The sequence below is a fragment of the Marmota marmota genome, unplaced genomic scaffold (assembly GCF_001458135.2).
Source record: "Marmota marmota marmota unplaced genomic scaffold, marMar, whole genome shotgun sequence".
NCBI lineage: Eukaryota > Metazoa > Chordata > Mammalia > Rodentia > Sciuridae > Marmota > Marmota marmota.
Genome location: NW_026000222.1, coordinates 5476511 through 5490188, shown reverse-complemented (window position 1 = coordinate 5490188; position 13678 = coordinate 5476511). Strand labels below are relative to the sequence as shown.

At 48.9% G+C, this 13678-nt stretch overlaps 1 protein-coding gene and 1 long non-coding RNA gene across 4 annotated transcripts in view; one reads left to right on the top strand and one right to left on the bottom strand.

The window, feature by feature from the left end:
• The window catches only part of LOC125613067, a 6816-nt gene extending 3676 nt beyond the window's left edge, over nucleotides 1-3140 (bottom strand). Inside the window, exons 1-2 of the long non-coding RNA XR_007343565.1 lie at nucleotides 2740-3140; nucleotides 1637-1640 (exon numbers count right to left, since the gene is read on the bottom strand). This is a non-coding gene — a long non-coding RNA (uncharacterized LOC125613067). The remainder of the gene's footprint in view (nucleotides 1-1636; nucleotides 1641-2739) is intronic.
• Nucleotides 3141-3235: 95 nt separating this feature from the next.
• Nucleotides 3236-13678, top strand: part of Hsd17b2 (hydroxysteroid 17-beta dehydrogenase 2) — a 96999-nt gene continuing 86556 nt past the window's right edge. The window contains exon 1 of one of the 3 annotated variants that reach the window (XM_048792351.1): nucleotides 3236-3697. In XM_048792351.1, the coding sequence (XP_048648308.1) occupies nucleotides 3433-3697 (265 nt within the window). In that variant the 5' untranslated portion in view covers nucleotides 3236-3432. The remainder of the gene's footprint in view (nucleotides 3698-13678) is intronic. The other 2 variants (XM_048792350.1, XM_015496018.2) reach the window with 2 other exon arrangements.

The following is a 13678-nucleotide window of genomic DNA, read 5'->3' as shown; positions in this document are numbered from 1 at the left end:
AGGCCCCCCCCCCCCCTCTGGCAGAAGGACCTAGCACACCAACACACTGGCGTCAATAGCAATAATTCATCCAATTGTTCTCTTTCTTGGAAAGCTGCACTCAGGCTTGCCAGGCACAGGGCACCAGCCAAGCACGGATGTCCTTGAGGATCTAGCTCCAGGACAAAATGATGGGGACAAAAAGAAGACAGGCTTCCACCAGCTGGGTGGAGGAGTCTTCATCCAGACCAGAGCAGCTCTCAGATGGACGAGGAATTCAGGGCTCAGAAGGGGTCCGGACAGTTGTCAGCCTGGAAATGCTGCAATTCCACCTGACCCCCAGTTGGTAGAGAGCCTTCCTTTTCACCCCACCACGGCAGCCTCCCGAGAGCTCTGGTCATTGGCTCTGCAGGTCAGGAGCTGGGTCCCTATGGTTCCCTACTGAATTCCACCCCGGCTGGTGCGGAGCCAGACACCTAGAAGGCACTCAGTAGAGACTCGCTCCTCCCTGAGGCCACTTATGATTTGGTACCCAAGTGTACCAGGCACCAGGAGAGGCATCGAGAAGAGAAGAGCGGAGGGAAAACAACAATGAGGACAATTGAGACAAGGTCCCCGCCCTCAGGAAGTCCACTGTCTAGAAGAAGAGACAGAGAGCTTTCCTTAAATGAACTAATGGAGTCCGTAATTGTACTTTGGGCTAAGTGTCACGAAGCAGCTGGATCAGGTGTGGGCACAGAAGATGCTCCGGGTGGGAGGTGAAGAGGTGACATCAAGCGGAAGTCTGAAGGACCCAAGGGGATGAGCTGAGGGGTGGATGGAATGGAGAACTCGTGACTAGGGAAGAGACTGGCTTCTTCTAACTCCAGCTTCTTTTAACTTCTAAGCTCTGCTGACAATGAGGAAAGTGGCTTCCCTTGATGACTGCCTGTCTGTGCCAGGAGCCCTGCAGGAACTGTGTGGTTTGCTTTGTGAACAACCACAGGGAGCAGGACTTCTCTCCACCCCGCTTTGACAGATGGGGAAACTGAGGCTCAGCGAGGGCAGTTAACTTGCCCAATGCCTCACAGCCAGCAAGTGGTGGAGCCAGGTTTCCAACTCAGCAGGGTCAGGGACACCCTCACCTAGGCTTCCACGTCGCATGAGGGCTGCTGTAGGACTGGGCTTCCAGCCGGAGAGCCACGTGGCTGCCTCCCAGAGAAGAGTCACCTGGTCTCAGGTGGGTGGGCACCTGTCAGAAGACCTACACAGGTATGTTTGGCCCAGCCCAGATGTGGGGGTCGCTGACAAAGTGCCAAAGCCCCCTGTAAAGGGCTGCGACTTGTCCGGCATGTCCATGAGGGAAGGCATTTGTTCATTGGATCTGACAGCAGAATCCTCCTGGCTCGTGAGGGCACAAGACCCGTGAAAGGTGCCCTGACCCTCGGTGGCACAGTCAACAGCAGAAGTGGGGTCTGTGGGGGGAGAGAGGGAGAGTCCTAGGCTAGCCAAAGAGAATCCCAGATCCTTAGGCTGAAGCTTTCTGGCTTGGAGTTGGCAAAACCTTCCTACCATGGTACCCACGAAGCTGGGAGGGCAGATGTGAGTTGCCACCTCCCGAGGGTTCTAAGATCACACAGCTCACAGCAGGTGTAGCTCTCAGGCTGCTGCTTCCCACCCCTCTCCCTTGGGTCTGGAAGTAGCCTAAGCCAGGTCGACCTGGCCTCTGAGCTGTCTTCTCACATCATGTGCGGCTGGATTCGACCCTGCGCCAATCTTGCCTCCCCCACGGCAGCCGCAGCACCTGGCTTCTCCCCGCCACTCCTGGAGGAGCCCATGGTCAGGACCATTCACTGTGTTCTACTGGACACTACATGACCTCCTCTTGATGTTTTTTTTTTCTTATTTGTAAAAAGCAAACCACTAGCATTTGAGAGGCTCTTTCTAGTATTCCAGGTAGAATGAGACCACAGGATGAAGTGACCCCCACGAGACTACCTGGTTAATGAGCCGGGAGCGAGGTCTGGCTTTTCATTCTGGCAATCTGAACTCCGAGTGCGAGCTCTTCTGTCTCGCAGGCTCCCCCAACACCAGGACTTTATTAGAATTCTAAACCCTTCCCAGGAAAGTGGCAAGGTCAAGGCCCACCTTGTCCAGGGGAGCAGCTCCCCCTGGGGCCATCAGCCTTGCGCTGTGACCTGCATGGAGCGGCAGCCACATCATGCCTTTTGAGCTGTTGAAATGTGGATATGGGTCTGGATTCACCAGTCTTGGGCTCAGTGTGGCTTAGCCTCTCCAGACTGAATTTTCTCTTTTAAAAACTGAGTGTGTTGATTTCTACCTTAAAGTATTTCCTAAAGTGCAGATGAGGCAGCAGCAGGAAAGAGCAAGCTTGTGAACCTGCTGATTATGTTCCATTTCTAACCCAAAGTGGGCAGTGGAATAGTTAAGGCTTTAAAGTGCTGAGATGAGGCTGATTGGCTCCAAGGCTGTGTGATCTTGGGTATATATCTCTTGATCTCTCTGTGCTCTAGCTTCTTCCAAAACTACTACAATAACAGAATCTGTTATAAGGCTTTTGTATTCAGAGAGACTGAGCATGTTGACTGTTGAGCCCTCCTGCCCGGAACAGAGCGTGGCATAGGAGCCTCTCAATAAAGAGGATGAATGAGTGGAGTAGCTGAACACAGCCCTGTCACAATGAAGCACCAGTGCTGACTGTGCTCAGTTCTGTTGTCATTGTTCTCATTTCTCCCTGGCATATCTCCCCTCTGGTAAGACTGAGGACTCTCTTCCTCTGGATCCCCTCTCCTCCGTCCAGCCCTGAAGCCTCTTGAGTTATCAGAGGCAGGAGTCCCGTGGACATGGGCCAGATCAGGGTTGCCTCCCCCGACCACGATCCACCTTCCAAATCTCACTGACTGCTTGGGTTTACACACACACACGCGCTGCGCGCACATACACACGTACACGCTCCTGAGTCAGAAAAAGGACTCGGAGACTGACTCACTGTGAGCTCTCAAAGGATAAGAGACTATGCCCCTGTGAACCAGAGGGCTTGTTAGTTTCTGTTCGGTTCCAAGTCTGTCAATTATTATCCAACTAATCATCTTTCCAGAGGTGGAACCATCATTAAAATAATCAAATGTGCATGTTTGTCTCTGGGAGAGCGTGGGGTGTGTGTGTGTGTGTGTGGGTGTGTGTGTGTTTTGTGTGCACAGAAGGGCGGGAGGGGGGCCTGATCAAAGAGGAAGGGCCCTGGTATTTATATTGCAATGCACACGGGTTTAAATTAGCCAGTGGGAATATGTGTCTGGGTGATTACACTTAATCCATGCTCATTCAAAGGGTGCTGGGCCTGTGTCTGCCCCCTTTCTCTCCTCTCCATTCATATAACCCCAGCTGCCTCTTGCTAGCCTTTGCCCACTAGGCTTGCTGTCCCTGAGTGCGTGAAAGTGAAGTGAGTCGTGGAGAATGAGCATGCCTTTCTCAGAGGCGGTGTGGCTGTGCCTGGCTGTCACTGCAGGTGTGGGAGGCATAGCTCTTTGCAAATACAAGAGCCCTGGGCAGCTGGGAAGCCAAGTGGTCTGCCTCGCAGCCCTCTGGGGAGGGATTTGCCTGCTCAGACTGTCCCTCTTCTGGATCTTGTTTCTTTTCTCCCTGTCATGTTTCCTCTTGTATATGCGCTCACCGAGCCAAGAGTTGTTACCTGTGGATCAAAAGGCCGTCCTGGTGACAGGTAAGTGGAGGCACTGCCTTTGCAGGACTTTGTCAAATTTGGCTTAAGTGTAATATATTTGGCATGGACTAAATCAGAGCACAGACCCAAGTGTTTTTCTTTCTTTCTTTTTTTCCTTTTTGCATATTTTTCTTGCTGCATTATAGTTACATGTAATAGTAGGGTACATTTTGACATATTCATACAAGCATGTCATATAATTTGCTCCATTTCAATTTCCAGTACTTAGCCTTTCCCTTCCCTTGGTCCCCTTTCTCTACTTTATTGGTCTTCCTTCTATTAATTTGTTGTATTTAAAATTGGTGCACTATAGACAGACATCAAAGTGGAATTCACTGGCGTATATTCATACATGCACATAATGTGCCAATTTTATCTGTGGTTCCCATACATTTTTGGTGCACTTTCTTCAGGAGGTGAACTGGAAGGGGCTGGTGGTAAGAGAGAAAGTGAAGGTGAAGTCACTTTACCAATATTTTTGTTAGTTTTTCAGGAATAAGAATTAATAAATTCAAAACTGCAATATTTCAGGTTTCCTTGCACTTGGACTTCTTTAGGTTCTGTGCCTGGTCTTCTTCCCTAGGAAAGCTTGCAGAGCCAGGCTCCCCTGTACCTTGCTGTGTCTCTGGGGACTCACCTGTGCAGGAGACTTTGAGGTTTGCCCTGCTGCTGTCAAGAACCCTGCATCCTGTCTGAACTTTTCCTCTTTAAGTGTGTCATTAGACTGCTAATGCTACTTAATTAGACTAAGTTGGCAGTGTGTCCAGAAAGCTTGCTGCTCATTAGCAAAGCTGCCAGCTTTTCTCTTCTTTTGTGTTTTATTTCACTGCAAGTGTGAGACCAAATTAAATTCCTTTGACTTGTAAAACTGGCTTGTTTGGTCGCAAAGTTGTAGCTTGGATAGAGCTTTGTTTAGGATTACCCAGAGTTATCCTAACCCAGGAAGTTCTGGCAAGATGCAGAAAGGCCATCAGCTGCAGAATCTCTGGGAGGTGCTGGGAGGTGATCCTGTGCCCTGCTGGGGTGGAGGCCAGCATTGGTTGTGGTTAAAGAAAGTCAGTGGGGTGACAGTCACTGAGAAACAGATTCTAAAGTGACGTTTTTTGTTTTGCTTTTTACTTTAACCCAATGACAAAATTCTCTCATGAAATGCAAGTTGGTTCTTGTTGGAGTTTTGAAGTGTAACAGAAGATGAGCTTCTTTAGATTAAGGGAAGAAAAGTCAAAAGTAGGCAATTCAGCCAATCCATGGGACATTTATCTACAGGACTCTGGTCTCACCAGGGGGTCTGTGTCTGGGAGGCTGTTGGGTCTTTCACTTTATCACTAGAATCTCAGATGGCCAATGGGTGGTGGGGGAGGGGGAGCTGGAGTACAGTTCTGTTCTATGTAGAATAGTGGGCACCCAAATAATTCCAGGTCAAATTTATTGTTTGTGCTTTTCCAGTTGCATGGAAGAAGACAGAACAATTAAGCATGCTTCAAAACAACTAGCAATGCCATGGTTGCCACTCAAGGTGTGTCTTTCCTACAGGTCCAATCATTCCTGGGGAATCCCATTTGGGATACCGCTTCCATGGTTCAAAAATGGAAAAATTTAATCTTATGACAAACTCAGGCCAACTTTAGGGCAACTGAGAAAATAGGAATCCACTCTTGCTTGCTTATCTTGTCAACATTTTTTCATCCTGTGCTTTAGAACACGTAGCACCATACCCAACGAAACCCATACCCAATCTAGGAGCACATGACAGCCTTTGAAATTTTTGTGTTCATTGTCCAGTAAAATAACTGAATCAATTAAGCACTTCAAGTCCCCTGACTAATTTCTAAATAAAATTCTCAGCAATTAGAAAATTTGGAATTAGGAAGAGAGCTGTGTGTACTTGAGGACCTGGAATGTCACAATCAGGTTCCTTATGGTTTTCAAGAAAGTTACAGTCTAAGTGTCATGCTAGAGAGGACTTGTACCCTTTGCACTAAATGAAGAAACTTCAAACAAATTCCTTTAGTTAGATAGAACTCATTTTAAAATCTGAGAAACCACCCTGAGTTGGAATCATCTTGTTTTCAAGCTAGCTTGTGTTGTGAGTTGGTATGCATTTTGGTGGGATGGGGTGGGGGAAGATGTCACAGTGAACATAAAGAGGCTTAAGCATTCTTTTACCTGATAATTCAAATCTTGAAAATTCTCTTAAAGATATCATCTGGGGGCTGGGATGTTACTCAGCGGTGAAGTGCTTGTCCAGCACTTGCAAGACCATGGCTCGATCCAATCCCCAGCACAGCCCAGAAACAAAACAAAACACACATACTTGAAATCGAAAAAGAATAGATGCAAAACAAAGTGGCCTCTTCAGCACAGTCTTATTTAAAATAGTGAAATATCAAAAGCAACCAAAATGTTAACAGTCTATTGCACATCCTCCCGGTGTGACAACGTGCAGCCATTGATGTTGACTGTGTTACAGCATGGAGAATGGTCCAGGCTGCAGGAAAATACACCAGAGAGCCAAGTGTTTGAGCAAGAGGTGCCTGGGCGAAACGCCGCGGGAACAGCTGGAAGGAAGTAGTTTGTAAAGGGCAGAGAGCAGGGAGGCATAGTACCAAGAAAATAGTTTGTAAATGGTTAGAGTATTGAGATGTTTCCCCACCCCGGATTTCAGATTTCTCTACCGTCATCGTATGACTTGTATCATAAAAACTTTTAAGAGAGAGAACATTAAACTGGTCAAATTCATTTTAGTTTCTATTTAATTATCAACCCAGGTAAAGGACAATTATAAAGACAAGTTCAAAAAATCCCTTTTTCTCCCTTTGAGTCTTTTATTTTATTTCGCTATGATGTTCAAAGCTCTTTCACTTCAGAGACAATATAATTATAGTAAGAAGAAGAAATAAGCCTGCGGAGAGTGTTTTGAATGGATTTGTCTCCAAGGTTCCTGGAACTACAATGGTCATTTGACTTTTTAAATGGCGGTAACATTAACGAAGAGCGGAGCAGAGTGATTGCAAGCACATCTCAAGCACAGCATGGTTAGGCAGGTGTGGGCAGAAGTCTCATCCACCTTGCCTTAGACTGTGCTCCTCCAACCCTGCTCCCTGGGGCAGGGCAAGAGGTGAGCGGCCTGGTGTGAAAGACTTTTTTTTTTGGTGGTGATGGTGAGGTTTTTCTAAGGAAGATGGACCGGGACGAGGAAGATGCCAAGTGAGGCCTTCAGCCCAGGTGAGTGTGGGGCTCTGTGGGTTTCACATCAGAGCTACCCCATTAGGGTCAGGGAGTAGTCGCATCACATCTGCCAATCATTAGTTAAGGGCTGCCCATCTTGTGGCCCACCAGTCCCTGGGAGTGCCCACTTCTGGCTCCCTGTGGCACTGGCGGCGGGCTCTTACGTCCTGGGGCTGCTTGGGGAAAGGGAGCAGCAGGCTTTGGTGAAAGTGGCAGGGGCCTCAGGCATCATATGTTACACAGCTGTTACTAGTCTGTGGTCTTTGATACTCAATTTTGGGTTATTGGATTTCTGACCCACCTGTTCCCAAAGCCATCCTTTCGACCACCAGGGCTGTAGCCACAGTTGGTAGTAGACCGTGAGGCTACTGGAACATAAACATTCAATCTGCAAGCAAACATTGAACACCCACCACGTGCACATGACTCTGCTTTGCCCAGAACTTGACAGTTGAACAATGCAGGAGACGCATCCGAGGGATGATGAGAGGAGGGTATCATGGACAGGGATAGTGATGTCTGAAGAGGGTGACAGTTTGAGAGATGTCTTATGGTAAGTGTGACTTCAGAATGAGTTTGAGGGCAGTGAAGGTGGCTCAAGAAGAATGTCACTGACAGGAGGAAACACAGAAGTAGAAGTTGCTAGGTTTGGGGGTGGAGGCTGGAGAAGCAGGAGTGGCGCCGTGACGGTGGCCCCTAAGGGAAGGGTTGTTGCGGCACCTTGCTGTTAGGGAGGCAACGCGGGCCTGGGAGAGTCTAGAATCTTTATCAGATTATTTATGTTTGGCCGTGTTGGAGAATTGAACCCAGCGCCTTGCACATGCTGGGCACTGAGCCACATCCCTCTCTTATCATGCAGTTTGAATTTAACCGTCTCCAGGGAAGCATGGAAATGATTGTTACACTCAGGTCGTTTTGAAAAAGCGCCAGTGGTGATTTCACCGGGCATTGCGGATGAGGAGTTTTGATGGGGGGATATTCCCATGGGATGAAAATCCGTCCAACTGTATTGTAAGCTGCCTGAGGGCAGGGACGGGATCTCTTCTGTGTCCACGTCCCCCTTCTCGGACTCGAGGCACAGTGGACTCAAGACGATGAGAATGAGTGAGCCATGTATAGTGAGTCATGCTGAAGAAATGTCCTCCCCCCCTTTTCTGGTCATTGGCTGGACACAATAGGACTGTCCCAATTTGCCCACGGGTTCAGCATTTATCTCTGCTGGCTCTTTTTGCTGGTGTCACCTGTACAGAAAGGGCAGTGTGACACGGCAGAGCTCTGGGGGGGGCCCTATTGTTCTCCAGCCACCTAGTTGATGGCTTGCTCCGCACAGGGCTTTGTGTTACTTGGTTCTGAGTGGGCTCCTACTGACCCAGCACGTGGCCCGAGCGAGTGGGACAGCTGCTGAAGCTGCCCTCCAGGGTCACCAGAGCTTGACGGAGGCTCCAGCACTGCCGACCCTATTTCCTCCAGGGCCTGGCCTGCTTTGCCTCCAGGATGCTGCACGTTCTTCCCCGTCCCTTTGGTCTTCCAGGTTGTCCCAGCTTCCCTGAGGGTGACCTCTAGGGCTCTGTTCTTTGTCCTCTTGTTTTGCTACATTCTCTACCATGTAGCAAAGTCCCATCTGACTTTCTCACCTGTTGAGGACTGGAGTGTTCTTGGTTTGGTGCATCCAATGTCCTTATGAGCTCTTGACCCATTTCCAGGATTTTAGCCTGAAGCTTTAAACTTGGCTTCATGCTCTAGGACACTCTGACCATCTTTCCTCCTCCTTCTTTTCCTTTCCTTAACTTCTCTGGTTCCCATCTTTCCTCTAGGCTGTCTGTCCCATCTCCCGCCCCACCTTCCACTACTTAATGTCAGTCACTTGCTACAGGTTTCCACTACGTTTTTTTTTTTTTTTTTTATGGTTCTGGGGATGGAACCCGGGGCCTTGTGCATGCTAAGCATGTGCTGTGTGGCCAAGTCACACTCCAGCTCCAACTTCACTTTTTGCTGATTTCTTCACAGGCTCATCTAACTCTGTCTCCCCTCCAGGTGCCAGCACTCCCTGTACCCCAATTCTCTGCATTGTCCTGTAGGTGCCACCTACACTTCTCATACTGTCCTGTAGCCATCATGTTTGCATGGAGGACTTCTGCTACCGTCTGTGTTCTGGTGGTGCTCACATCTCTCTGTCTCGCCCAGACTTGTCTCCTGCTCTCTGGATGCTTATCCACAGCTTCCTGAAAGCCACAACCTGAAGGTCCCAGAGTCAACATGCCCCAGCCTGCACTCCAACTTTCTGCTGAGTCCTGCCATGTCTCTGCACTCTCTGCTCAGCCGATGGGTCCCTTGCCGACCCCCGCCTGCCCAAGTCAGAAGGTTCACAGTTGCCCCCTATTAATCCTCCTATTAATCTACCACTCGGAACTCAAGAGCTCCTTCTGCTCTCCTGTCCCGTCCAACCAGTTGCTTGCTCATGCTTCATGGCCTTTCGTTCCCTCTGGACTCTCTCTTCTCCTCTCAATCCCTACTGCCACTCCCTGTGTCTGAGGTCTTGTCACTTCTCATTTGAACTATTGTAATAGAGTCTTGGTTGTTCTTCTTTGCTTTGTCTTGGTCTTGAAAATTATCAAAGGGTATCTTGTTTACAGCCTCCTGGCCACGGCTGCCTGTCCTCTTGTTCATGTCAGTGTCTGGACCTCTGTTGCCCCACAGATTTCATGCTTTATGCTCCTAAAGACGAACCCTTCCCAGGTGGCTCCTGTGCCCCACCCCTGCCTTCCTGATTTTGGTGTTCCACACTGGGCCCTCGGGGTGGGGGCTTAAGTTAGACCAGGGAGTGTTGATGTTTGTGTTAGGACATGGTAGGGTGAAGATTCTGAGGCAAGACCAGTGCAACAACAAGGTGGACAGGCCAGTGGCTCAGCCAGTTCCAGGAGGAGATCGTGTCCTGTTTGGGTGATCTGGGGTCACATGGGGCTTCTGTCCATGCCCCATCATCACAAAGTGACAACCTCTTTTTAACACAAGACCCACTACATATACTACTTTGGTACCCCCTGGCCTGGCCTGCCCTGACCCATGGCCATGCTCAGATCTTTCTCTGAATCAGCACTGCCAAATCCCCTGGACTGCGTGTCAAGGAAAGGATGTGTAAAAGACATGCCTCCATCAGAGAACAAATCCCAAGCTCAAGAAGAGGAGTTATTGTGGCTCTTTCATAGCATATTCTTTATGTCAGAGAACTCAAGGTCCAGGGACTGCATAGGATACATTTCAATTTGAGCCAGTCAGTGCCCAACATGGCCTTTGAGGGAATGAAACCCAAGTTATTTGTTTATTTTTTTATGGGACCAAGGTGTGACAGGTGAATTGAAGTATCAGAGAGGGACCTGGGAATTTGTTGAAACTTGTCTTTCAGAGTCACATCTATAGGGCTTCTGTGGCCAACAGAATCAAAGCAAACCTTGGCATCACCAACAGGAGGACTGAAAACAAAACCCAAACTCTGCTATTTTCTTGAAACAAAGTCATAACACACATGCATCAGTGATCCTGGCTGCAGGCCCAGCCTCGTCCTTCACGGGCGGAGGCAGTGGGGTTAAAATCATGTGCTTAGGAGAGTGATCGGGCAGCCAGCTCCTGCCTTGCCAATTAATAGCTTTCTGCCAGAAGAAAGTTAATTAACCTGTCTGAATCTCGGTGTCCTCACCTGTAAAATGGGGCAGTCCTGATATACCGATCCCATTGGGGTTGTCCCCAGGATAGTGTACTTGAGATAACATATATGCAGGGCCATCTGGAGCTGGCCACTCTTCTCAGAGGACAGGGTGGGGATGCTGATGAGAGTCCCGAAGGAGGCTCCAGCTCTGGAAAGGGAAGAATGAGAGTGTGTGGGGTTGCAGCGGACCGTGGGGTATGAGACTGGGGCAGGGGGGTGGTCACTCAGGATACTCCCACCCAACACCCACACCTTTTCCCATTTGAAGTTTTAGAGAAGTCTCTAGAATAAACCACATAAAGGCTGTGTCTAAACAACAGATAGTGACCTGAGAGGTCATCATAGGGGAATGTAAAACCCCAATGACCAGGAGAAATTTCCATCCAGTCACCATCAGCTTCCCAGGACACACATGGCAGAAGATGGGGTCAAACACATTGACTTTTCCCTGCCCAGCCAAGACAGACTGTCTCAGATGGCCCCTGGCAGCGCCTGTCTGCCTCTGGCCTCTCTCTTTTTCTCTGCTCCCATGATGCCCCCACAGTTTCACCTGCCGCCCCTGTAGCTCCATTCCGAAGGTAGCATCAGTGTTTGAAGCTGTAAACCAGACACCCAGGGATGTCAATTGGTCCTGACACCCAGACGCTAGGGAGAGGATGAAGGGTGGTGAGCCAGGAGGAGTGTAAGAAACACGACCTGTCTCCTGAGCAAGGTGAGTTTTTTCTGTTCCCATAGCAACACAGGATAGAGACAGAACTGACTGCAGAAAATGGCAACTGATACCTCGATACTCGGCCTCAGTATCTAGGAGTGGGTACAGGGTGGCGAGTCCCACACAAACTGGAGGATATGGCCCCTGACCACAGAAGGCAGCTGCTTCTCACCTCCCGCCAAGTATTGCCAGCTGACTAGATTTTTGTGATTCTTCATGAGAAGCCGGAAATTGTGGACTTCTGTGTGTAAAAATCTCCTATTTAAAAAAGGTGGTAATTATTTCCTTCTTATATTTTAAACAATCCCATTGGGCCAACAAAACATATCCTCATGGCCAGATGTCAGGCTGCAAGCTCTGCGTTGCTTCCTTTAAGTTCTTTAGAGAGGAGCAGGAAGAGAATGAAATCTTCTCTTGCTCCCATGACTGCATATCTTTACATCACTTGATTCTCTTCCGGTAGAATCCATGGATTTGCTGTCAGGGCTTCTTTCTTCTTAGGCTTACTGCAGACTCCTTCAAGGAAGGGTCATGGGACGGTCAAGGTGTTCTTGAGCCAAATATTTTCCCCTGGATCCTGTGGGCTGAGGCTTCCACAGCCTCCCCCCACCACTGTGATGAGCTTGGTGCAGGCTTGTATTCTGCCTCCCAGGCAGAGTATGGACATTGGCAATTGGCCCACTCTCCTTGTTATAGGCCAGTTGTGATCCTGGGGAGAGAAAATGGGGAGGAGGCAAGAACATCTCATTCTGCTACCGTGTGGTTTAAAAAAGCTCAGATGAACTTTATTTTAAACTGGCCAACTCCCAACACCAGAATGTCCTCTTGGGGATCATTCCATTTAACGGAGTGAGGTTGTTTGAATAGCCCTAGTGACAGGGAGCTCACTGCCTATTGAGGGAAATCGTTCTGTTTGTATACAACGAGAACAGTTGTAAACATCTTCCTTCAAATGAGCCGGTTCTTCCTGGGACTTAGTTCTGCCCTTGGAAATCACACAGCCTAAGTCGAATACTCCTTTGCCTGGCTATTCTTGAAGCATGTGAAGACGGACTGCATCCTACCATAGCCAAAATCTTCCTTGAACTAAATATTCTTCTTCTTCTCACCATTTCTCCCACGGCCCAGTTTTCAGAACTTTCACCATTCTCTTGGGTTTCTTCTGGCCCAACTCCTGTTTCTTGACTCCTCTGAGATGTTGACTCAGGGTTAACGTAGTGCCAGTGAGATGAATTAAATCAGAACTAAAGGGAGTTCTTCACTGGATGTCACTGCTTAGTTTGGTGGGGCGAATTCACGACTCCCATCTCCCCAGTGAGTCCCGCACTATGAGAAGGCGGGAGGAACAGGCAATGATCAGATGTCACCTTTGTTGCTGGCTGAAACTTCCTGGAGGAAGCAGCATTGCTGTAGTGACAAAGGCACAGCTGGTCAAGGCAGGGTTGGAGAGTCTCTGGCGGTGCTCACGGTAGCTCAGCATGGTCACCTTGCAGACCATGAGGCAGAGAGGAGAGCCTCCGAGGGACACTCTGGCCTCCTGGGTTTCCTCTCTACTTCCCAGCCCTCACTGTTGGCTTTGAGTTGTCCTTTTGGTTCTCTGCCGGAGAAAGAAAGACTTTTGCACAAGTCCGAGTGTTTGGTCCAGATCTTTCTGTCAAACTCACCAATCAGCTACTTTACTCCATCTCCTCAGGGAGCAGAGAGGGAGGAGCCACAGCAGCTAAAAGCGTCACACTGATAATGTCCCCCCATACAGCAGGAAACATAAGAAGTGGGGAAGAAGTGTTCCTTCCTCGATTTGGGCTCAGAAAATCAACTCTGGGTGGAGGACCCTATGTCTAAACTGCAGCTTGTGTGAGAACGGCCAGGGAAGCATGACTGCAAACACACATGGAGTCAGGCCTGGACTGCTGGCCCACAGCCACCCCTCCCACACACCTCAAGCTTCCGTCTTAAGTTATACGATATCTAGGTGAAGCCAGAGACCACTCACCAGGGCTGGGCTCTAGAGCAATCTGCTCCATCTCTTTGAAGTTGATTTCTCTCATCATATGATGGGAATCATGGCTGCTACCTCTTCTAAGGGTTAAGTAAGATTGTTGTGTCACCGACTGAACATAGTGAATGATTCATGCAACAATAAAGTCTTTAATCCTTTTCTTATCTCTTCCTGTCCAGCCATCCCCTTGACAAAGAGACCAAAGGGCAACCGGAGGAGTTCAGCAATTCCACCTTTTATGTATTCTAGATGAGGCCTCTTGGGCCTTAGGAGGCGGCCCACTCCTGTGTTCTTTTGCATTCTGACCATTTTTGGCTGGCACACCCTCTTTTTGCAGCT